The sequence below is a fragment of the Balaenoptera acutorostrata genome, chromosome 5 (assembly GCF_949987535.1).
Source record: "Balaenoptera acutorostrata chromosome 5, mBalAcu1.1, whole genome shotgun sequence".
Taxonomy (NCBI): Eukaryota; Metazoa; Chordata; class Mammalia; order Artiodactyla; family Balaenopteridae; genus Balaenoptera; species Balaenoptera acutorostrata.
In genome coordinates this window covers 106,888,361-106,914,131 of record NC_080068.1, presented here as the reverse complement: position 1 = coordinate 106,914,131, position 25,771 = coordinate 106,888,361, and the positions used below count along the sequence as shown (strand labels likewise).

Here is a 25,771-nt window from a genome sequence, read left to right as displayed (position 1 = left end):
GAACAGACACTTCACAAAACTGGGAACGAAATATATAAAGAAACCTCAACCTGTTAGTGAGGAAATGCAATTTAAAACAACAATAAGATACCATTTTATGCTCATTCGATTGGCAAATATGAAAAAGTCCATAACACTAAATATTGGCAAGGAAGGAAAGGTGTGTGGTCCTACAGGGTAGCCACGAGCCACATGTGGCTTTTGAGCACTTTAAATGTAGCTAGTCCAAATTGAGACATGTTGTTACTGTAAAATACATACCCAATTTCAAAGATTTAGTATGAATAAAAGGATGTAAAATATCTCAATAATTTTGACATTGAAATTAAAATATTTTAGTTATGTTAGGGTAAATAAAGTATATTATTAAGTTCACCTAATCCTTTTTACCTTTATAATGTCACTAGTAGAATTTTTTAATTACAAATGTGGCTTGCATTTGGTGACTTCATCATATTTCTTTACAACAATGCTGATGTAGAGCAATGGAAGTGTCTATACATGGCTAACCAGAGTGTAAACTGGTACAACTACTTTGTAAAACAATTTGCCATTATCTAACAAAGTTGAACATACACCTATTCTATGACCCAGCCATTTTCCTAATGGTATATGTTCTAGAGAAATTCTTGTGTATGTGCACCAGGAGATATATACAAAATTATTCATAGCAGCATTGTTCATAATAGTCAAAAACTAGAAAGAGTACAAATGTCCACTGTCAGTAGGAAGGATAAAATTCACAGTGCAGTCACATGATGGAACATTATACATTGGTGAAAATGAAGAGAGTACAGCTATACACAGTGTGGGTGAATCTTAGAAACTCAATCTTGAGCAAAAACTGCAAAGTACAGAAGAACACATAAAACGTGGTACCATTTTTATAAATTTCATAAAGCAATAACAATTAAACACTGTATGGTTAGGAATGAGAAAGTGTGGGAAAGGGGATGGAGTCAGGGAGAAGCCCAGGGAGCTTCAGAAGTACAGGACGGGCTCTACTCTTCAGTTGGATTATGAGTTTATGCATGAGCTCATTTTCTTATTTCCAAGAAAGAAAAGACTTACAATCATATGCTAGTTTTAAGAACCAAATGATCATGGTGACTCTACTCAGAGCTATTTCACTGAAATGATGAAGCCAATGTAGTGAGTTAAGGACCAAGTTATCATGAGAAAATGAGGACACCAAGAGAAGACTGTTTTGGGGGTAAGTATGGTTGTGAAAGTGAGGCATGTTGGGTGGTAGACCTAAGGTGACATGGGTACCAGGGAGAGCTTATTATTAAAATAGAAGGCACTATGCATAGATAAACACTGAGGAGAGGACTTCTGCTTCTGGTCGACTGGAGTGTTTCTGGTCAACCTTCCTGCTAATAAGAACAATGATAACTGCACAAAATATATATTTTAAAATCTATTTGAATGACTCATAGAGCTATCAAAGGAGTGAGGAGCTGCAGGTTGAATATCGATGAAAAAGAAAAGGCCAAAGAGATGGGTCCAGCACTGAGATCACTCTTCCTCAAGAGGTATCTGCCAAATCTGAAAACACCTTTCAGGAGGCTGAGAAGTCAAACAGGGTTTGGAAGCCCTCGCAGGCTTTAGGGACAGGACACATACTAAAAATCAGAGTCTACCAAAAAGGAAGAGGCTTGGTAAATTCTGCGCTTCCCGTAAGGATGCCAAAGGGCTTTGTTCCAGCAATGAGTATGAAATGGATGAGAACTGTCCTCACAGGACGTCTCATCATCTCAATCTCTGTGAGGACTGAGATCAAAAGCGATTCCTGGTGCTCCAGCTTAGATGCCTACAAAAAGCGAAAAGAAAACCTTTCTAAGGAAACATAACATCATCCAAAGCTTCAAATTCTTTCTCTAAATAATGTTTCCTAAATAATGCCCAGCATGTCATTAAGAAAACAACAACCAGGTAAATGAGAAAACAAAAGATGTCTAAAAGGAAACAATTGATAATAAAAATAGAAGGTTACCAAATAATGGAGTTATCAAACATGTCTTCTAAGTAAACGTGATTGATAGGTTTAAAAAATTAAAAAGCAAGTTTTGAGAATTTCAGCAGAGGTGAAAGCCATAAAAGAGAACCAAATGGTGATTCTAGAACTGAAAAGTGCAACAATGAATATTAAGAACTTGAAAGTTATACTTCATAGCAGATAGAGAGACCTGAAGTGATTACAAAAGAAATAGGATAGAAGAAAATATTCAGACTAAAAACAAAGAGAAAGAAAAGAATTTTTTAAAATACGGAAATATTGTCAGAGCCATACGAGGCATAGTGATAAGGCCTAATATCTGTGCAATTTGAGTTTGATAATGTGAAGAGAAAGAAAATGTCAGAAGTGATATTAGAAGACAAAATAAGAATCCCGCAAAAATAACAATGCCACTCAAGCACAGATTGAAGAAGCAAGAGCCGCAAGAGGTAATGGCCAGAATGCCAGACCTATGCAAACCGTAATTAAATTTCTGATTTAAATTTTATAGCAAAATATAAAATTCTTAAAAGCAGCAAGACAAAACATGTCAGCTGAAAAGGAGCAAAAAATAGTACTGACAATCGTCTTTTAATCAGAAACAATAAAAACCACAAGACAATAGAATCATATCTTCAAAATGCTGAAGGAAAAAGCTGCCGATACAGATTTGATATCCAGAAAAATAATAATTCATAAACAAAGTTTAAATGAAGACATTTTCAGACAAATAAAAAGTGAGACTTGTCACCAGAAGTCATACACTAAAGGGAATGCTAAAGAAAATATTTCAGGCAAAATGAAGATAATTCCAATGGAAACTTCCAAGTGAAGGAAGAAATAATGAGCAGAATATGTGAGTAAATATAATCAATGATCAAAGATTCTATCTCAAAAATCTAGAAAAAGAACAGTAAGTTAAACCAAAATGTACGTAGGAGAAAATTAAAATGAGAACATAAACCAGTAAATCATTAGCAAACAAATAATAATTAAGAAAGCCAAGGGTATTTTTAAATTTAAAAAACTGATAAACCCAAGCAAGACCAATCAAAAAATAAATTAAGGAGGGAGAAAACACAAATTACCAAAATCAGAATTAAAAAAGAAGATATCATTACAGATCCTCCAACCACTGAAAAGATTAAGAAGATATTATGAACATTTGGCCAATACATGTGAAACTTAGAAATAATAACAATCCTAAACAAACTCTTACAGAGAATTGCAAGAAATGGTATACTTCCAAATTATTTTAATGAGGCCAATATAACCTTGATACAAAAAACTAATAAAGATGGGCTTCCCTGGTGGCGCAGTGGTTAAGAATCCGCCTGCCAATGCATGGGACATAGGTTCAAGCCCTGGTCCGGGAAGATCCCACATGCCACAGAGCAACTAAGCCCATGCGCCACAACTACCGAGCCTGCGCTCTAGAGCCCGTGAGCCACAACTACTGAAGCCCGTATGCCTAGAGCCCGTGCTCCGCAACAAGTCACCACGATGAGACGCCCACGCACCACAACAAAGAGTAGCCCCTGCTCGCCACAACTAGAGAAAGCCCACGTGCAGCAACAAAGACACAACACAGCCAAAAATTAAAATAAATTTATTTTTTAAAAAACTAATAAAGACATTAAGGGGGTGGGGGAGGGAAGTACTGGGAGTTTGGGATTAGCAGCTGCAAACTAATTTATATAGAATGGATAAACAACAAGGTCCTACTGTAGAGCACAGGGAACTATATTCAGTATCCTGTGATAAACCATAATGTAAACGAATGTGAAAAAGAATAAATATATATAACTGAGTCACTTTGCCATACAGCAGAAATTAACACATTGTAAATCAACTATACTTCAATAAAATTTTTTTACAAGTGTGCCCTTTCTTGCTCTTCTCTGGAAGAGTCTGCGGAAGATTATCATTATTATTATTTCTAACATTTGGAAGAATTCACCTATGAAGACATCTGGGCCTAGACTTCCCTTTACAAGAAAATTTTTACTACAGGTTCAATTCCTTAATAGATATAGAATTATTCTAATATTTAAATTCTCCTTGTATTATTTTTGCTAAGTTGTGTTTTCCAAAGTAGTTATTTTATCCAAATTTCAAATGTATTGGCATACTGTTCATAATATCCTCTTATGAAAAATTTATAAACAAAATATTACCAAATCAAATCTAATAATATATCACATCATGAGAAAGTGGGTTTTATGCCAAGAATGAAAGGTTGATTTATTATTTAAGAATACTCTAAAAATTTGATTCTTCACCTACTCAGATAAAGAAAAAGGAGAAAAACCACATATTATCTCAACAGATGGAGAAAAAGCATTTACTTAAATTCAACCCTCATTGATAATAAAACCTCCCAGCAAATCAGGATAGAAGGAAAATAACATGATAAAGGGTATCTACAATAACAATACAGCTAACATAATAATTAACTGTAAAATAGTGAATGCTCTCCACCTGAGGGAGAGCTGGTTTTGGTAAGTGTGCCAATCAGGACAGGCTGTGTTATGCTACAGTAATAAGCAGCCCCAAATCTCAGTGCCTTCAAAAAGCAGAAGTGTCTGTCTCACTGATGCCATGTCCCAGGTCAGGTGGGCTGGTAGTCAGTGTGACCTCCGTTCCACATTGCACTCACTTTGGGAACCAGGCTGAAGTAAGTTCCACCATCCAGAACATCGTGGTTGCCCAGAGCTAGAGACATACGAAGTGACACCTAGTTCGTCAATACTTTTTCCAAGATGTGACACACATTGCCTCTGCTCACATTGACCAAAGCAAGTCACATGTTCCCACAGAACTGCAACTGGACAAGGAAGGACAATTCTTTGCATGGAAATAAACAGGGACGGGATATGGGTGAACAGTGGTAAAGCCCCACATTGAGAGAATGGGGCCTATTTATATTACTGACTTCACAGATGGAAACAGGAACCAGAGGCCAGACTCCTCAATGAATAAGGACACTCCAAGAAGGTCAGAAAAACCAAGGGCTGAAAGGAGTTAGACTGAGGATCAGTAACAATAACGGTCTTCACTTTTTCCTTGGTTGGCTCTGGCTAATAAGCCTGATTTTCTCTTCTTGGTAGTTCTGGTGCACAATTCTCCCCTGGTATCCTAAACTGTTTGTCCCCATTGTTGTCTGCAGGAGAATATCCCTTTAGGGTGTCAGGACTCTCACTGCTCTTTGTAGAACAGTTTTTCCATCTCTGTCCGTAATAGCTCAGAGCCCAGATTTTAGATAACTGAGTATTCTAAGAATATTTTGTTCCTCCCAATTCTCTCAGGAGAATGCCTAAGCTCAGTGCTAGCTTATGCTGATTGATCTTCTAAAATACCGATCCTTCTTCTCTCAAGGCATTTAAACCGTTCCCTCAAGACTCATCATAAATCCTGTCGCCATCCTAACACCCTATCCACTCCAGCTCATATCGTGAGAGCCATCTCCCCTCTCCACCCTTTTGCTGTCCCATAAAAGAGGGATTTTTGTCTTACCCAGAAAGCACTAGGGGAAAGATCTGCCTTCTCTCTCCATGGGAAGAGAAGTGATAGCCCAAATCATGACATACAAGAGTCCGATATCCATTGATCATTACAGGTTGCCATTTTTTGGAAATTTCTTGGGTTTCTCTGTGACTGGGAACCACGGTCCCAGAGCCCACCTTACAGACTCAATGCTCTGCCCAAGCAAGTCTCAAGCTTGAAATTAAGGGACAAGAATAGAAAGCCCATTCTGGACTCAAATCCAAGTCGGTTCTCCAAGCCAACTTTATTAATAATACACCTGAAATTTCTTCGTTTGTTTCTCAACAGCTTCTGAACTCAGAAGAATATAAGAAATTGGCCCCCAATAAGTTATTACTTTCATCTCTCATTCAACAAAGAGCTGCCATAGGCCTTCACTGGCCCCATTCTAGGCCTTGCAGACACCAAGGTGAAAAGGAAAGAACTGCTGCTCTTCAGTAAGTCACAGTCTAGTGCAGAAGTGGATATGCAACAAAATAAACAAGGAATGTTCCATGTTTCAAGGAACACAAAAATAATAGTCACTGGAGTAGATGCTTCTGTTTGTTTTTACCTGCCTGACCCAGGGTCCACTTCTCTTCTTCTGTTGATACTCCAATATTCCTTGAGAATATTCTTCACATATCTTCTTAGTCCCAATGCCTCAAGGGGAACCAACGCCACCCCCTGAATCCAAGGGTGGGCATGAGATCCAGCCCGGCCAGTTAGAGCCTCAGTCTCCCTGGTCACAGCCATTGGTGCAAGAATGGCCCAAGACCTCATGAGAACCCACCGGAACTAACCCTGGAATGTTCTCTGCAACGATGGTGAAAAAGATACTCCCTTTTCCACACTTGGAGTTGTGAGGCTGTGAGCCTGGGGGTGGTAAGGGCCTCATGAGGAGAGAGCCTGCTTGCAGTCACACAGAGGAGAGAATCCAAGGAGGAAGATTTCTCATGATAGTATTCAGGAACTTGGTTCCAGCCACAGCTGATGAGACTTACACCTCCATTCATTCATTTATTGATTTGTCCATCAAAAATTTATTGAGCATCTATTATGTTCCAGGTGTTTTAGGGCTTGGGGACACAGCAGTGAATCAATCACACCACATCCCTACTTTAAGAAGCTTGTAACTCCTTAGGAAGAGACCAATGCACGAAAAATGATGCCCATGTTAACAGGATCACTCTGGCTGCTGCATGGAGGTGCCAAGAAGAGGGGAAGGGAAAAAGTAAGCAGACCAGTTAAGGAAGTTATTGTAATAACCTAAGCAAGAGAGGTGACGCTGGCTTGGACCAGAATAGAAGTGATGAGAAGTGGCCAGAGCCAATTAATTCCCTTCAAAGGAACTCATGTTGCTTTTCTGTCACTTGCAGCTGAAGGAGGCTGGCATGCTCTATTCCATCTGCTTTCAGGTGCCATCCACATTAAATGCACTATTACTTTATGTGCCACCAAGAAGGAAGAAATGCTGCCAATTAACCTACGATGTGATTCTTTCGCATCCCTTAAAAGAGTTCCTTTAGACCTTTCATATATCATGGTAGTACGAACAACTGTGACCATGTACAAACAATAAAATTACATCACAAGTACCACCATGACCAGCAGTGATCATAAAGCACATCCCAATTTCAGAAATGTCAAAACATGGGAAAGTGTGTACGTTATAGTCAATGAAATCCATTAGTGTGTATACTTATGTCTGACTTTATAGAGATGATTAATACATGGTTTATCCTTATGAAGTCCATATTTATTTTCTAGGAGGGTTGAAAGGTATAAATGCATCCTACAATTCATTTCTACTTAACCATCTCAGACTGATTTATGGTAATTTTCTTAATCCCCCATGTACAAGACAAATCAAAATGAACTTTCAAGTGAGGTGTAGATCTTAAAATCTAAGCTTTACATTCTAGACTCCTGCATTAGACACACACATGCCTGATACACATATGGACACCAAGCCCATAAGCCCACATCCCTTACATGGCCTCTCTCCAGCCTCTACTTCTGTACGTACTCTATATATAAAGAACAAAGTGCAGTCAAAGCAATTCCAAACTTTCTCAGAATATGTTTGGTTTCCACCTTTTGCACAAGCCACAACTGGTACAAGCATGAAAAGCAATGTATAACATTAAGTGAGCTTGCCCCAAGTTCAAAAAAGTTGAGACAAAGTTGGAAGTGAATCCTGCCCCATTAAGAAATTTCAGCCACTTTGTGAATCACAATGACAGGGACACCCCAGGTTCAAAAGACCATCTCCAAGTAAAGCATGATTGCAACTTTAGGGAGTGATTTTTTAAATTGCCTTTGTTATCTGACTGTGCCCAGAGTTAAACAACTTTTGTTGTATATTTATGTTAACCAAGAAGATGCTTTCATGTTCTATGCTGCATGTGAAGTTACCTGGCCCAACAATAATACAGAAGTTACATTTCTTTTTAAATGTTCCTTTAACTCCTAACAATCTAAAATGAGAATACCCAGAGCTGTTTACAAGGTTGTGAAACTGATACCCTCAAATGTGGGTACAGGCCATAAATTGATACAACATTGATATTAAAAAAAAAAACCTTTTGGAAACATAATTTAAGAACATGTTTCTGGAGTCCTAGAAGTTATTCAATCCTTTTGATCCAATAATCTCACTCACTGCACCTCATTTTAAGGAATTCACTTAAAAGAAGAAAAATGCTTTACGTATAAAATTTTCAGGCAACTTACTTATAAAGATGAAACACTGAAAACAGCCTGCATGTCTAACAACAAGAAAACATTTAAGTAAGTTACAATAGTTCCATCAGATGGAATATCCTAGCCCATTAAAATATTAATTTTGAAGACATTATAGCAACATAAACTACTTAAAACATGATGCTAAGAGAAAAAGCAGAAATCATTTTGTGTGGCAAGTGTACCCTTATGTAAAAATGTCTAGACATAGATTAGGACGGTAAAGGAAAAAAAACTTAAAAACAATTTTGACACGAATTTGGAAAGGGAGATGATTTTGCTTTCATTCCCAGAACTTGCATTATGATATGACAGCTCAACAAAATGTTTTTTGAAGATGGTAGCTGATTATTGTAAATGATCAAGTGCTGTCAGGATGCACTGTTACTATCTTCCTATAGACGTTTGCATAAAGAGACCTCTATCACAGCCTCATCTGTGTGCTAGTCTCATTCTGCATTGGTCCTACATATCTATGAGGAATGAATTTTCCTGTAGGTCCTCAGGGGTGGTACAGAAAACAGTGTTAGGTACCAGACTCTGGAGTTAAACAGGCCTGAGTGTTTAACTCATGAGTCCCAGCTCATCCATACACAGGCCACGGGACCCTGGGCAGTTTTCCGGAGGTCCTCTGTAAACTCTCTAGTAAAATGCAGATTCTGAGACCTCCCTGGCTGAGCTGTGATAATGATTCCCAATTAGGTATGAAAAGGAGTCCACACAATGCATCACTAAGTTACAGTTTTTAATACTATCTGGATGCAAGTTAAATGTTTGCCATCAGAATGTAGACAGTTATGGTACAATTACACAATGGCAAATTTTCAGCTATAGTTTAGCTTTAAATTACTTACAGATCAGATTCGTTCTGGTTGCGTAGGTATCTGCATCTTCAACCACTCAGCAGCTCTGGTCTGGGAGAGCATGTTCGATCACCGGACCATGTCCCTGCCCTGCTTAAAATCCTTCTGTGACTACAGATGTCCATAAGGTCAATTCCAAATACACGGCCACTGGGCCCTTTAAGGCCAGCCCAGCACTCAGGGTTCATCTCCTGTAGCTTCCAGCCTCACACACCACATTGCAGGAGTACTAAAGTCCCCACAATCTCCCCAAAGAGCCATGTTTATTCTTTACCATCTGTCTTTGCACATTCTGTTCCCTCCCTCTGAAACACCTTTCCCTTAACTACCAACCTCTCCTTCCTGGGAACTTCTATCATTTCTTCAAGACTTAGTCTAAGAGGAAGTCTTCTCTGATCCCTCCTCTCTGCCCCAGGGTTAGGGCACCTCCTGTAGGATACCACAGTCCCCTGAGCTCTCTTACATTGTCCTGGCTGTTTATCTGCTCTGCCAGCTCCCTGAGGGTTAGAACTTTGCCTTCATCTTCTCCATATTCCTGCTGCCCAGCACAGGGGTGGGTGCAGAAAAGACGACCAGTACATGCCTATGAAATAAGCGAATCAATTGGCGGCAAATTACAGTGTGTTACTTGCACAGGTATTGAGACATATGCTGGCAAAATCAAACAAGTTAATGTTTCACTGAGCTGGAAGCCAGCAAAATGAGGAGAGTCCTAACCTTGTATTTCAACCAGGCAGCTGACCTTGAGCCCGACCACTTTTGGAATGAGGAACAACAGCAGGAAAATCAAAAGGTTGGCTATGCCAGATATAACTATTTTGCCAATAGATATTTAAAGCATATTTTCTGGGATAAAGGATAGAGACAGTTGTCGATATAAGGGAAGCAAATTTCCTCTGCAAATAAAAGAGAAAGACACTAAAATATTACCTAAAGTGTGACCTTTGACCCAGGCTAGTACCACGAACCTCTAAAATTGGGAGTGATGCATACGTTTGTGCTTTCTTCTGGGAAAGCAGTCCATGGCTTTCATCAAAGGATCCTGTTATGGGCCGAAATGTGTCCCCTCCAAACTTCAGATGCTGAAGCTCTAGCCTCCAACATGACTATGTTTGGAGAGAGGGCTTTTAAGGCGATAATTAGCATTCAGTGAGGTCATAAGGGTTAGGCCCTAACCCTGTGGGACAGGCATTCTTATAAGAAGAGGAAGAGCCACCAGAGATCTCTCTCTATCTCCTTGAGCACACAGGTCATGTGAGGACCCAAGGAGAAGGAGGCTGTCTGCAAGCCAGGGAGAGAGCCCTCACCAGAAACCAACCCTGAAGGCACCTTGATCTTGGACTTCCAGCCTCCATAACAGTGAGAAAATAAATTTCTGTTGTTTAAGCCACCACCAACAACAAATTCTTTTGTTTAAGCATCTGGGGTATCTTGTGAATGCTTTCTTTCTTTTTTTTTTTTTTTTGTGGCCATGTCACGCAGCTTATGGGAGTTTAGTTCCCTGACCAGGGATCGAACCCAGGCCCTCGGCAGTGAGGGTGCAGAGTCCTAACCGCTGGACCACCAGGGAGTTCCACATCTGGGGTATCTTGTTATAGCAGCCTGAGCAGACTAATATAGGTCCGTTCCCCAAAATAGACAGGAAACCTTTGACTGATTGAGAACAGAAAGTTTTTGGCCCAAGTCATCCTCTCCATCTGTCAATGAGTGTATGTTCTCATAGGGTCTGAGCACCCCTGAATGTAACCTCACAGGACAGAAGTTCTCCCAAAGGGACAGGCCTGCCCCACATCCACCCCAAGCAGGATGTGTCCCTAGCAGAGCACATATTTAAATACTGATTTAAGTGTCAAGATCACTTTGACTTTCATAGAGCAATACAGGGTCATTATGAACTTGACTGGGGAAGAGTTCAGCTACATGGTGTCCAAATGCTTCCTGGGATACACAAGAGCCTCCCCCACCCACCTGGCCACCTCTTATCTGTCCACTCCTGGCTCCTTATCTACCTGTGCTCCAGACTAAACAACCAGGAAGGGCTTAGCCTTCTTTGGGTCTCCAAGCCCCTGCACTGGTCCCACTCACTGCCCTTATCACCATGCATGGTCCTCAGTGCCACTAGACTAGGAACTCCTTTAAGAAAGGACCAAATGGGCCTGACTCAATTACATTGACTGTATTCAGGTATTCTTTTCAGAGGGACTGCCAGGGTGAGCGTTTGACTACCACCCACAGCCTTGGTAGATTTAGAGATCATGACTGATGCCCACAAGCCTATTCCTGGGCACAAGAAGCACTGCCTCCAGGGCAGACTGTCCAGCCTCAAAGCCAGCTCTGACTAGGACACAACTCTTTCTTCAACTGTAAAATGGAACAACAAAAGTACCCACCTCATACGGTTGCCATGAGGCTTGAGTGAGGACATGTAAAGCCCCAGAACACTGGCTGGAACCAGGACTATGCTCAGTAGACCTGGCTGTCATTTGGGGGCACAGTGGAGACTGGAGAAACCAGTGCAATAGGAAACCGAGCTTTCAGAGGCAAAGTTAACACATAAACAACACTGTGCAGAGCTCTGTAACTGATTATATTTACAAGGCACTTCTCACATGAATTAACAGTGGTTATAAGCTTCAAACGACCCCCTAAGGTAGTAAGCAGTTATCATAAGTCTCTTCTCCTAGGTGAAGAAACAAAGGTTTCAGAGAGGTTAAGGAAGTTGCCCACAGACACACAGCGCTGGAAAAGGGGTTCTGCTATTCCAAATACGAAGCTCTACCGATCTGAGCCACAAGAACCCAGTTCTGGAGTTTAGATGAGGTTTGGACCGCCTACACCACTCCTCCACCGGGGAGGCTGCCAACAGCGGGACGCCTTCCGCCCAGACACAGAGTTTAATCAAGAAAAGTTTCCCTAAGCTGTCCTGGGCGAATGAGGGGGGCAGCATGGAACCTGCCCGTGCACAAGACCAAATGCGTAGTACACACACACACACACACACACACACACACACAACGCCTCCTTCAGCCTCGGGCTCTAAAGGAGACCTCGGCTTCCCCGGAGCCCAAGCAACATCCAGACTCGCCTCCGAAGTCAACTCATCCCTCCTGCTCCTCCAAGTGAAGCCTTCGGGTTCACTCTCCTCTCGGAATCCCCCGCCCGGGCTCGCGCTCGGCACCGTCCGGGCCCCTGAGGGGAACCGACGCGAGGAGTTGCTGCCTCGGTAGAAGCCCCTAGCCCGGCACGGGCCGGGCACAGAGCCGGCGCTCAGCCAAGGGTGCTGGAAGGAGGGATGCCCGGCCGATGCCCGAGGGGGCGGCGCGGGGCAGGCGCCCCTCGCCCTCTTACCTTCCTCATTCTCGTCAAACACCGGGGGCTTGTGGGAGTGGTTCCCGCCCATATTCCGCCGCGGCGGCTGCCGCAGCTGCCGCTACTACATGCCCGGCCGCCGGGGTGCGGGTGCGGAATGTGCTGCGAGCGCCCAGCCCAGGCTGCAGCCGCGCGCCGAGCCGGAGGGGGCCGAGCGCCGCGCAGCGGCGGGAACCGCGCCCCCTCCTCCCGGGCGTCCCCGTGGCGGCGCTCTCCCGCCTCGCCCGCCGCTCCCTGGCCACGCTAGCTCTTACGCCGCGCCCCTCGCCCGCGCCCGCCCTGGAACGCTGGAGCTCGCGGCGCGGGGGCCGCCGAGGCGCGCTCCACGCGGGAGACCGGAGGCGGCGCGGGAAAAGGAGGAGGAGCAGGAGGGGAAGGAGGGAATGGGCGGGGGCTGCGCAGAGGGGGCGAGCGGGCGAGCGCAGCCCTAGGGGCGGCCTGGAGGAGAGGGCGCGGGCCGCCGCCTCCCCGCTGCACCCACCGGAGCTGAGCGCAGCGTCGGCCCGGAGGAGTCGGGGCGCTCCCTCCAGGCAGGAAGCGAGTCGTGAGCATCTACTGTGTGCTGGGCCTCAGTCAAGAGCTTTATAAACACAATCCCATGTCACCTCTCAACAACCCAACGGTTAGAAAAAGCATTGTTGCCCATTTTAGAGTCAGGTAGAGGTTCAGGGGTAAAGGAGCTCTTCGGTCAGTAGTTAGTCGGTCCCGGCTACGAAGGGAGACCCCCGGACGCCCTATTGGCCTTATTTGTCCACTCGGACTGAGACCCGGGCAGTGGTGTGTCTGCCAGTTCAGCAACACACGCTCTTCCTTCTTAATGTTTTTCTAAATGTTTAATGAGTGAAAGTAGAGTCTGTACCCTTTTGGACTCAATCTAACCCCTTCATTCTCCAGTGGAAACTGAGTTCCCAAAGGGGCGTGGTTTGCCCCAAATCATTCTCCCTAGGAGTGGCTCTGCGTGGGCCTCGGGAGTCCCCTGAAATTGAACTAAGGGCGGTTCGCATCTGGGTCGGTGGGGTCCTGGCGGCGGGAGCTGGGGAGCCCAGACTTGGCACGGTGATGCTAATGACAGGGATGCGATGGGTGTGCCCCAAAGCTCTCGTGGGGCGAGCGCGGACTCTCGGAGGGCGCTCCCTGAGGGACGCGCAGGTTACCCGCGAGGTGCAGTCCTGCCCGCCCAGGCGCCTGGTAGCCAGGAATCTTTGGCCACATCCTGCCATCTGCTGGGCGCCTTAAGTTACCGTCCGTGCTTTGGTGGAAAGCAATGGTTCTTTTTATCTCCCTATCCTGTCTCCCCCACCCCCAAGCTGTCTCTGACTCTTTGTCTGTCTCTTTTCTGTGGAGGAGGAGGGAACGGAAGGAGTGTCTCTCTCTCTCTAACACAGCAAGAAAACTCCGAGAGACAACGGGAAGAGGTCGAGCAGACGGAGCCAGCCCCATCCAGCTGAAGTTTCAGGATTGGCCTAAACTGCTAGGCCTCAGGGATCAGACAAGCATCATTTACAGAACTGGTTCTACCACTTACAGGCTGTATGTGTCCCCCCCCCTTCCAGTTCTCATCTGTGAAATGGGGAGGTTGATATTAACTCCCCAGCGTTGCTATGAGAATTATATCAGATAATATTTATAAAAGCAGGTAACAGGGCCTGGCATGTAACAAATGATCAATAACTATTTCTTGCTTTTCATTCTGCCCACAGGCATCGACTGAGTGGCCAGTCTACACCAGGCAATGTACTGAACCAAGATAAAGGAGGTACAGCCCCTAGACCAAGAGGCAGGAGGAGGGATGGTGACAGGCATGAGTGCTGGGCCCTGTTCTTCCCAGATTTCATTCCACTTTGCCACTCTCTAGCAAGCTAACTTGGGTAAATTACTTAACCTCTACTGGCCTCAGTTTGTTCATCTGCAAAATGGGGATAATAACAGTATTTTCCCCCTCCTTGGGCTGTTATGCAGAATAAATGAATTGATGTTGATGTCTGGAACATAATAAGCACAATACAGGTGTTAGTTATTATCCTCAGTAATTAGCTATGGTGTAAATTGTACTATTGGCTCACAATTTTTCCTTCTCTCCCTGTCCTTGATACTGCTCACAGGAATGAGGGGGCATTTCCTGCTTTCCCACCACTGAGGTAGAGCATGCCATAGGACTTACTTTGGCCAGTGGTCTATGGGAGGAAGTGACAGTGTGCCAGTTCTGAGTGACAGCCTTAAGATGTTGCATGTTTCAGCTCTCTTGTCCTCTTGCCATCCACCACAAGAAGATCTGGCCCTGGGTAGCCTCTGTTCCCAGAATGAGAGACCCAAGGTGTACTCCTGGACCCCACATGTATCCTGAAGCAGAGCTACAAGCTCACAAGCAAGAAAAATATGTTCTTGTAAGCCAGTGAGATTTGGGGGGGTGGGGGGGAGGTTGCTGAGGAGGTGGTTGTTCCACAGCATTATCACAGAAAGAGCTGACAAATACATATATTCAATGAACAGTCATGCATGCAAAGTCTCTAACTGTGATTTGTACTGTGTGGAAGGGATCCCAGGAGGCTATGGGAACACAGGAGGCACCTGTCCCAGCCCTGCGAGTCAGGGCAGGCGCAGGGTCCCCCATAAAGGAGTCACGAGTGTTTGTTCCTTCACTTCCTCCTTTGTTGAACAAGCGTTTTCTGAACACTTGCTGTGGGCCAGGCCCTGGGCTGGATGCTGGAGGCAGACCCAGCAATGAGTAAGACAGGGTCTGCTTCCATGAAGCTGAAGTTTAGAAGGCTGGTGAAGGACAAGGGCAACACTCACAGAGCAGGTCATACTTTGATTAAGGGGAGGGGGATAAGCACAGGCTGTGAAGGCAGAGGGGAGGCCCCTGAACGGTTACCGAGTTCAAGTTCATACCACTCACCCCACGACATGCCCATAGATAGAGAGACAGCTGTTGGGCAAGGACTGAGGTGATGGTGGACTAGTGTCCTGAAAAACCATCTTCACTGAGTTAGAATTCAGGCTTCTTTTATACTAAAAGGGGAGAGAGTGTATTTGGTTGTTGGAAACTTCTTGATGTCAGAATTCGTTGTTCTTGCAATTGTCCACTAGGTCAGGTCACGATGTTCCTATAACCTTCAACAAGGCAAATGTTATTCTCTGTTCTGCAACTTTTTATCTCTATATGGATGGAAAAGTGTTATACCTCTAAAGTTCAGGGCCTTGAGAATGGGCTATCCTGTATATTCCAGGCCAGAGGCTACAAAAGCAGTAGAATATAAAAGTTAAAGTAAAAGAAACAGATCCAATATGGAGTCAGGTTTGTTCTTCCCTATTACAGAACCACACTCAAAGAAGCTGACAGGAGGGCGATGGCACATTAGCTGAGACTGGAAGGGCAAGGAAGAATCAGCCAGGTGGGAGAAGAGAGGGGCAACCAAGCAAAGTCTGGAGGCCAAGTGAGAAGGGCCTCGGCTGTTCCAGGTCGCTGGAGTGCAGTGACTGAGTGCAGGGGTGATCAGGATAGCAGCTGCAGCGTGCTGTGTGGAGCACTCTCCGCGTGTCAGCTCCATGCCAGCACTCTGCAGGAAGCGTGGCCCTCCAGGCAACCCCTTCCCTGACCCTCTACCCATTTATAGATATTGTGTCAGGCCTGTTATTTCAAGTACTTTTCATGGATCACCCCCTTGAATCCTCACGACAAACCTGGCAGGTGGATGTGACTATCACCCCTGTACTAATAGAGACAAAAGCACAGAGAGGTTAAGCCAAGGCCGAATGGTTGCAAAGTGGTGGAGAATTAGATCCACAAATTAAACATATATATCAGATCTGAAAGAAAGGAAGTAGGGAATAGTGGCTGTTTCTGGAGTTGTGAAATTCAGATCATTTTTATTTTCTTTTTAAAATTTTGTATTATTTTAATAATCAGTAAAAACAATGAGCAATATTTTCATTCTGAAAAAAATCTGTGGGCACTAACTCACACCTGATTTTGTGAGGCATGTTTCATGGTTCATCACTATGTTACTGTGTGACATGAGGGGGTGCTAGGAAGATCCCCATTTTGCAGATGGAGAAAAAGAGTCTCAGAGGGTCAAATGGCTTGTCCTTAATGCCACAGTTATTGTATTATAGTTTCCTATGGCCTCTGTAACAAGTTATCACAAACTTGGTTTAAAGCAGCAGAAATATATTTTCTTACTGTTCTGGAGGGCAGAAGTCCAAAATGAAGGTGTCTGCAGGGTGGGTTCCCTCTAGAAGCTCTGAGGGAGGGTCAGTTACAGGCCTCTTCCAGCTTCTGGTGGTTCCAGGCATTCCCTGCCTTAGGGCTGCAGAACCCCATCCCTGCTGCTATCTTCACATGGCCTTCTGTCTCCGTGTCACCTCCTCCTCTGTCTCTTATAAATTGGATTTAGGACCCACCTAGATAATCCAGGATGCTTTCATCTCAAGATCCCAAAACACCGGCAAAGACTCTTTTTCCAAATAAGATCACATTCACAGTTCCCGGCGGGGGTTAGAACTTGGATGTGTCTCATTGGGGGCCACCATGCAACCACCACAGTTACTCAGCAGCAAGGCTGTCTCCCTACAGGCATGCGTGGACCCACGCCACATGGCATTGCTTCCACATTCTACCCTCTCTCCTATTATCCATGAGCCTCAAGGGCAGCCAGGTCTGTATACAGGGATCTTTGCGCCCCCGAGGTCTTGTTCAGTACCTGATACAGAAATGATGCTTACAAATATTCACTGACGAATGATGAATGAGGATGGTTTCAGGTGTGTAGAAATGCAGGTTTTGCTGGGAAACATGAAAGGAACCCCAACTCCGTCGCCACCAATCAGGCATCTGGACTTTTAAGCGGGATGGTCAGGGAAGCCTCACCGGGCGGACACCAGAGGAAAACCCAGAAGGCAGGGAGGGAGCTGGCCACATGGATACCTGGGGTGAGAACATTACAGGCAGAGGGGACAGACAGTGCAACAAGGATGACTAGGAGGTTTTGGCTTGAACAACCGGAAGGAAAAAGTTGACATTGACCAAGCTGGGGAAAACTGTGGGCAGGATAGGATCTGTGCACTTGTGGGGCAGGCAGTTGAGTGGCAGGAGGAGATGGGAGGGGAAGTGGGGAGGTCTGGAGTCCTGTTTGGGACATGTCTCTTGTGGCTGCTTACCGGCCTCTAGACAGGTACGTCTGGGGATTAGTGGAGAAAGTGAGACTGGAAATGTAAATTTGGGAATCCTGAGCTTATAAATGACATTTCAGGCCCTGAGATTGGAGGAGATCATCTTGGAGATGCCAAGGAAGAAGGAGATGCCAGATGTCAAACCCCAAGGCCTCTAATAAAAACAGGCTGGGGAGATGTAAAGGCAGTAACCAGCATATAAGAGGAAACCCAAAGTCTGGGATGCTCTGGGGGCATCCTACGTGGGGGAAGGGCTTGAGGTGAAGAGATGATCTACAGCAGCAAATAGAGTACCTGCATCAGAGGGCAGGTGTGAGGATTAAACTTGTTCACGTAGAGAACGTGTGTAGCACAGCCCCTGGTATATTGGTAACAATCAAGCTATGTTTATTAGTGGCCAACACAAGAAGTGAACCCGATAAAAATCTGGTTAGACATAATGTCCAAACTGCTTCTGGCAAATGGCTTCCTCACTATCATTTAGTGCTTTCGTTAACATGCCCTGAGCTTGTATTTTGTGTCAGACGCTGGGCTAGGAGCACTAAGGAGACCAGTAAGTAAAAATGCATCCCACCGCCTCGTATGAGAAGATGCTGCCCAAGGTATCCTGGGGGGGCAGAGCAGAGGCTTTATGCTTGTCCTCTGTGGCTCGTCCTCTATAAAGTCATCATTTGTTCCAAGGATTATGTGACACATGTAGCTCTAGATTTATGAGAGATGTGACTCCATATGCATAATTAAGACTAATACATGGAATATATGCTTAAAAGCTAAGTACAAGTTTATGTTTTCATTCCTCATAGAGCACTCAGTTCTTAACTCCTCCTACTTACAGCCCCATAAAATACTCTTTACAGAAAAGGATTCTTCAGGTGTTGTTGGGAAAGGCTGAGACAGAGGAGACTCCAATGGACATTTGTAGTCAGAAGCCCACTGCCAAAAGAAGACAGATGAGAGCTCCATTCTCCTACTGGTGTCTGGGTGAGGGCTTCTTTTGTCAAGGAGACAGAGTCACACATTTAATCTGACCCCTCCCCCCCACCAACCAAGACTCATTTTCAACCAGGCAGGTCTCCAGGTATGGAAAGGGGGGATGGATGACAAGGTGGTACCCTCCATCTCCCGCTCTGCTCTCCCTAGCAGACAGCTGAGACTGGAAGCCTCCAGAAACCCTCATCATGACTCTTCATGGCTGCAGGAATCGGTCACGTCCTCCTGGCACAATCTGGCTGAATTATTTTGACGTAAGTACTTTCCTCCTCTATCTCCTACACAATGTGGAGTGTCACCTAGTCCCCTGAATGAGAATGGCTGAACTTGGTATCGGCTGTGTTCAAGGCGAAGCCAGCTACAGGTCTTGCCCTCTTGCCTGGCTCACATACTGATAAGGCTTTGTGTGGTCTTCTGACTAGCTGCAAAATAAATAAATAAAATAAAAGCCATCTGCTTCTCTGCCCTGAGTGTATCTGCCTTTCCCAGGAGGTTGACTGTGGAAAGACCATGGAAGTTGCGGTCTAAGGCTTCTCCTATGAATGTGACACGAAATTGAGTACACGATTCTGTGTTACATCTCAAATCCCAAATAGAGGCACAGAAAATAAGAACTGGGATGCTTTTTCTGACTTCAATTTTCATGAGTAGATTCTTGGGGCTGCTGGACCTATCACAGAGAACATGATTAAGCATTCACCAGACTTGCATTTAGAACTATAAACTCCAGCGGCTGTAACCTTTAATTTTATGTAACACAATCGTACAGGAGAGGCTCATGTAATTCTCCGGGCAGGCTGTCTTCTGTGCCAAGCCATTATTTTGAGTCTGCTAGATCAGATTTTGTTATCGTTTCTGTTAAGCCTATTTTATTTAAAACTTGATTCTGGTTCACTTAGGGTAACTACCGTCTGCTTGCACTTTCTTTCCATATGTTCTGTTTGGCAGTGTTGTATATTACAAAGAAAAAATGAGAAAGGCTGTTCTGTGGTACACCAAGATACGGCGTGGTTTGCAGAGCCAGTTCATTGATGAAAATCACCTCACTCAGATAGCAAATTATCCCTAATGATTTAAGAAATGGTAATTTCAACAGTTACCTTTTATTGTTGAGTCTTTGTGGGTAAGTGCGTGGGTGTACATGCTTACCCCAAAGAAGGATCCATCAGTTGCTACTATTACGGCCTTTCTTCCTTTCCTGGCATGATAAAACTTCCCTCGTTCGGAACTTGGTAGCCGAGCAATTCTGAGCTCCTCATTCTTACATTAAAACAATTTGCATAGTAGCTCCACGCTGATCTCAAATTAAGTGTTTGCGGGGAATTCTAGCTGTCACGTGAACCCAGCTCGGTCAGGAAGAAGGCTGCGTAGCTGCCAAGTACAGCATCCATGGAGCGTGTTACGTTGTATTCCCACCTGGGTTGACAGGGATTCTTAGGGTCATATGGGAGGGAATACTCCAGACTGCACCTGAACTTGTGTGTGTGTACTTATGTGTGCGTGTGCCTGCATGTTTGAGTATTTTTATGGGGAGAGAGTGAAAGTCTTTCATAGTTCCCTGAAAAGTTCCATGAGTCTACCTCGTCCCCTAAAAAACAGGACTAAGAACCACTGATCTGTAGAATCGTTGTGAACTAAAAATGCTGCCTGCCATATCAGTGAACAAAGGCTGTAACAGCCATCAGACACTACGGCCACTTCAGCCACCCTGGATGGTGCTGGTGAGCCCTGAGGGAGCTCAGGATGGAAAACATAATACCCACCGTGGAATCCTCAAATTGCAGCCACCCACTCCCCCCTGCACCCCCCTTCTCCCAACGGTGCACCCTGAGGAAACCCAGGGTGAGAAAACACAGGATACTGGCCCCAGATAGCTGAAGTGCATATCAAAGGAATGATTTCAATGAGCCCAGACTCTTGCATCTTCCCATAATGCATAGAAAAGCACTAAATTCCTTAACTTGAGATGTCTGGCTTTCTTTAATGAACAGTCATCTTGTGATGTTCCGACTACGTGGGCTTTGTCGCAAAACCCCCTGTATATCCTGGCTCCCCCTTGCCTCTTCCGAGCAGTCTCTCAGAGTTATCTGAGATGCTGTGTCCCAGGCTTAAGGGCTCAGTTTTTTCCACCGAATAAAACATAACTCTCAACTTTTAGGTTGTGCATGTTTTTCAGTCTACACAGTCTGTATCAGAGAGAATAAATCCTTCTCTCAGAAAGCAGAAGCCAAGTGGAGTAGGAGTAATAATTTACTAAAAGGCACCATGTATTGAGATGGAAAGTGTATGACCTAGGAGGCGGGAGACAGGTCTTAAAAGTTCTACTGTCACTGCCTTGTTTTGCAAACTCAGACAAGCTACTTCCCCTCTCTGGGCCTAGTTTGCTTATCTGTAAACCAGAAGAATGAAGGAGTTGGGCTGTATGGCAGACTACGACTTGATCTTTGGTATTGATTTGTCCCTTCTTTCTTTTTAAAAACAGAACATGCACACACCCAGTTTTAGCTGAGCACATGGCTACCTGGCTAGAGACTACATTTCCCAGCTTCCTTTATAGGGAGGAGTGACCATGTGACTAAGTTCCAGCCAATAGGGTGTGAGAAACGATGTGTATAATGACTGTACCTTCCTCTGTAGGCTGTAATAGGGACATGATATTGTGAGCCAGCTTCTACCCTGCAGGAGAGGACCACACCCTAGGGAGGAACAGGAAAATCAGATAGAAGGAGCCCAGGTCCCTGGATAACCTCACACAGCAGAATGCCCTACTGGCCTTGGACTGCCTGCCCACCTCTGGACCGTTAAGAGAGGAAAACATACTATCATAGTTAACGATCATAGTTATCATCGTTTCTTTGGTTCAGCAGTTAAGCCCATTATTTAACTACTACAGATTGGATGAATGCCAAGATCTTCATCTTCCCTTACATCCAGAACAAATAAACACATAACAGATGGCCAGCAAAGTGAAAGAATGAATGAATAAATGAATGGGTTTAATGGGCATGTCAGGAATATTATAGGGATGAACCAGACTGGCTATGGATGATATCATGTCTAAGTATTCTTCCAGTACTAAAATTCTGTCCTGTTGTTTCTCAGAACTGAGGGTCACTTGGGAACACCAAGGTGACTGGCATTGTCTTAGCCAAGTGTCTTCCAAACAAAGGATGGGAAGGCAAGATTCTAAGAGGGATCAAAGAGATGTAACACACACCCCCTTCATCCTCTCTCCTGCCCCCTTTCAGTTATTCACTCATTCACTCAACAAACATGTGCCTGTTACATGGCAGGCACCAGTGGGTACAAAAATGAACACGTCCGCATGCTAACCCTCACAAGCCAATGAAGAAAGGGGAGCAATGGTAAATAAAAGCAGTGCGGTGGAAGCTGAAACAGGCTGAAACACGATGACATCTTAATCTTTGAGTCTTCAGAGTCTCCCAGAGCTGGTCTTCAGAAAAGAACTGTCTTTATCTCCACCAACTTCAACACGATCAGGAGTTCCTGATTTGCTTTGGGGAAGTTCATCTGTCAGAGCCAGTTCTCAGAATCCTCAAGGCGTCCTCACTCTAGGTCCACTTCCTTTGTCTGCGGAGTAATTGAGATTGATTAGCAATGAACCTGGGGTTCTGGAAGGGTCAAAGTTCCAGCCTGGGAGTGAGAAGAGCTGGTTGTGATCTGAACCCACCATGGCTGTTGGACCACTCATTCATTATTCAGTCATTCTGCTCAAACAAGTTTCCTTTCAATTTCTTCATTTCTAAAATGAAGATAATTTTTCCTATCTTATAGCGTTACTGTGAACTTCGAATCAAAGTACCCAACAAAGTGCCCACTGCCTACCAAGGGCTCAATACATGTGAATAGATGCTGATTTGGTAGCATGAGAAATATTGCTCTAGCCCAGTAGTTCTCAATCAGGGTGATCCCCACCCAGGGGAAATTGGGCAATGTCTGGAGACATTTTTGATGTCATGACTGGCACTGGGGGAAGGCAGTGCTGCTGGCATCTAGTGGATAGAAACCAGGGATGTTGCTAAACATTCTATAATGCACAGGACAGCTCCCAAGAACAAAGAAATATCCTTCCCAAACGTCAATAGTGCTAGTGGTGGGAGACTGTGCTCTAGTCCATCAAAATACCGACTTCCACATGATACATTCAAACTCTTGCTAGACATCTATAGTATGCAATTTAAAATGCTACCCTTGCCTTGGTGTTTAATAAATAATTATAAAACAGTATTTCTATGACTGTCAACTGGAATTTTGGAAGCTTTGCCTCAAAATAGCAGCAGCACAAGTTTTAGTTCCTTCTATCCATGTATGAATTGTTGCTGGCAGAACCTGATCCGACTTGCTCAGGTCCACTTGATTACTCATCAGGAAACAGCGCCATCTTCTAGTCTGATCTGCAATTGTGGAGTTTATTTTCTGACTTCAGAGACACCTGGATGCAATCCTCATAATCAGAACCATAAGGGGCCTGCTGTATGGAGAAGGAGTGGGTTGTTGATGATGGTGATTACCAGTGTAAGCTGTGATGATCTTAGCATATGTTTCCAACCAATGTTCATTGAGGACCTACTACATTCCAGGCACTAACTGCTAAGTGCTGGGCATTCGGTGGGAAATAAAACAAACGCAGCCCCCATGCTAATTGCACCTAGCTGCTTTCAGATGGCTTTAGCATATATTATTATATTTACACAAATCTTTGAAATAAGCAGGAATGGTAGTTGTTAGAGGTGAGAAAGTTACACACAAGTGCATAATTAGGATTCTTAGCTGCAAATAGCAAAATGAGCCCTAGGTCATATACACATAAAAGGAAAGTATTAAAGGATATTCATTAGCTTACACAATCCCTGGGATGGCCAGAGAATTGAACAGGGCATGATGCAGCCAGTAACCAAGATCATAACTCCCCATTGGACAGGCTGCAGGCATAATCCCACTGCTTCTAGGCACTAGCATTGGAGATGCTGAACAGAAGTTGCAACAAGGCGGACAATTTCTCTCTTCTGGAGCCAAATCTCCTTTAGTTGCATCTGATTGGTGCTATCTAGGTCACGTCCTTTGTCCTAGCTGCAAGGGAAGCTAGGAAAATCGAATTCTGATTCTCCATTGCAGAGGTAAGCAGGATTCACAACGTGGAAATTTCCTTCCCTAAAATAAGAAGTCCATTCAAAAGATAATGGGCAGCCACCACGATGACATATGTCCAATGGCTGGGCAACCACAATGCAGAGCCCCAAATCCTATGATGAGTAAGGCATGGACCACTAGTGGATTAAGTAGGTAGATTATTGCAGTAATGGCCTCCAATCTGTTTTTGCCTTTCTGCATTCCCACCCCCACCAACCTGGAATTCTATATCTAGTGAACTTATCCTTCAAAATGAAGGAGAAATAAGACTTTCTCAAACAAAAACTGAGGAAATTCAGACCTGCCCTACAAAATATGTTGAAAGAAGATCTTCAGGGAGAAGGAAAATGTTACAGGAAAATGTTATAGGTTTCTAATGTTATAGAAACTTGGATCTACATAAGCGAAGGGAGGGGATTAGAGAAGGAACAAATGAAGATAAATAAAATCTTTTACTTCTCTTATTCTTAATTGATCTGGAAAAAAACCATTTGTTTAAAGTAATAAGAGTAACAATATATTGGGTAATAATAGCATATAGATAATGAGATTAGTGACAAGAATATCACAGGTATGGGAGGGAGGGACTAGGAACGGAAGAAACCAGGGCTCAGAGGTGCTACGAGCCCAAGTGCATGTACCCAGTAAATGGGGGGATGGAGAGTGAAACCCTGACCTCTTTGATCCATATTCCATGCCTTTTTCTCTCCATGAGAACCTTGGTTATTCCTCTGGGAATACATGGGAATGAGCTCCAGGTCTTCCCTTCTGGGCATCATTTCCCAATTAAAATTGGGGAAACCTCAAGCTTTTCCTTTGTTGTTGGTGACATTTCTCTGAGCCCCATGTGCATGTGACAACACCTGAGCCTCCATCTCTGTAAATGACAGCTCATTTATTGCAAAGCCTTAGAAATATCCGAGGCCATCTGGTAGACCCAGGGCTCTGGCCTCTCTGGCTGATCACCTCGGCTCACCAATAATCCCAGCCACCATTTACTAAGTGTATACTATGTGCCAGGGCCTCGGCTAAGCATCTGACACATATTTTAGCATTTAATCCCCTTGACCTTATTTTCATCCCTGTTTAACCAAACAGGATAGTGGATCCAGAGAGGTTAGGCAACTCACCTTGATAGGTAGAACTTTGTCCTCCAAAAAGGTAATGTTCAAGTCTTAACACCTGCAATCTGTAAATGTGACCTTATTTGGAAATAAGGTCTTTGCAGTTGTAATCAAGTTAAACTGAGGTCATACTGCATTAGAATGGGCCTAATCCAATGACTGTTCTTATAATAAGAGGGAAATGCAGAGAAAAAGACACACAGGGAGAATGCTACGTGACGACAGAGGCAGAGATTGGAGTGATGCATCTACAAATCAGGAACACCAAGGATTACCAAGAACTGCCTGAAGCTGAGGGATGCATGGAACAGGTTCTCCCCCAGAAACCTCCAAGATGGACCAATCCTGCTGACACCTTGATTTAGACTTACTTCTGGCCTCCAGAACCATGAGAAAATAAGACTCTGTTGTTTTAAGCCTCCTAGTTTGTGATACTTTTATGGCAACCACAGGAAATGAATATATTGTCCAAGGTCACACTAACTAGTAGGATGGGTAGACTAAACTTAAATGCATATTGTAATAGGGAAGAACAAATCTGACTCCATATTGGATCAGTTTCTTTTGCTTTAACCTTTGTGTTCTATTCCTTTTGCTACAAGTTAAGAAAGTTGCCTACAGCCTGAAATATACAGGATAGCCCATTCTCAAGGCTCTGACCTTTAAAGGTACAACACTTTTCCATTCACATAGAGATAAAAAGCTGCAGAACAGAGAAAAACATTTGTCTTGTTGGAGGTTTATAGGAACATCATGACCTGACCTAGTGGACAACTGCAAGAACAAAGGATTCTGACACCAAGAGGATTGCAACAACCAAACACATCCCCTGCCCC

The 25,771-nt window shown here is 44.2% G+C and overlaps 1 protein-coding gene across 3 annotated transcripts in view; it reads right to left on the bottom strand.

The window, feature by feature from the left end:
- Positions 1 to 12,725, bottom strand: part of STK32B (serine/threonine kinase 32B) — a 349,362-nt gene extending 336,637 nt beyond the window's left edge. For 2 of the 3 annotated variants that reach the window (XM_007190965.2, XM_007190966.2), the window contains exon 1: positions 12,481 to 12,725. In XM_007190965.2, the coding sequence (XP_007191027.2) occupies positions 12,481 to 12,532 (52 nt within the window). In that variant the 5' untranslated portion in view covers positions 12,533 to 12,725. Of the gene's footprint in view, positions 1 to 9,123; positions 9,161 to 12,480 lie in introns of those variants that run through there. The other variant, XM_007190967.2, reaches the window with a different exon arrangement.
- Positions 12,726 to 25,771: the final 13,046 nt, after the last annotated feature.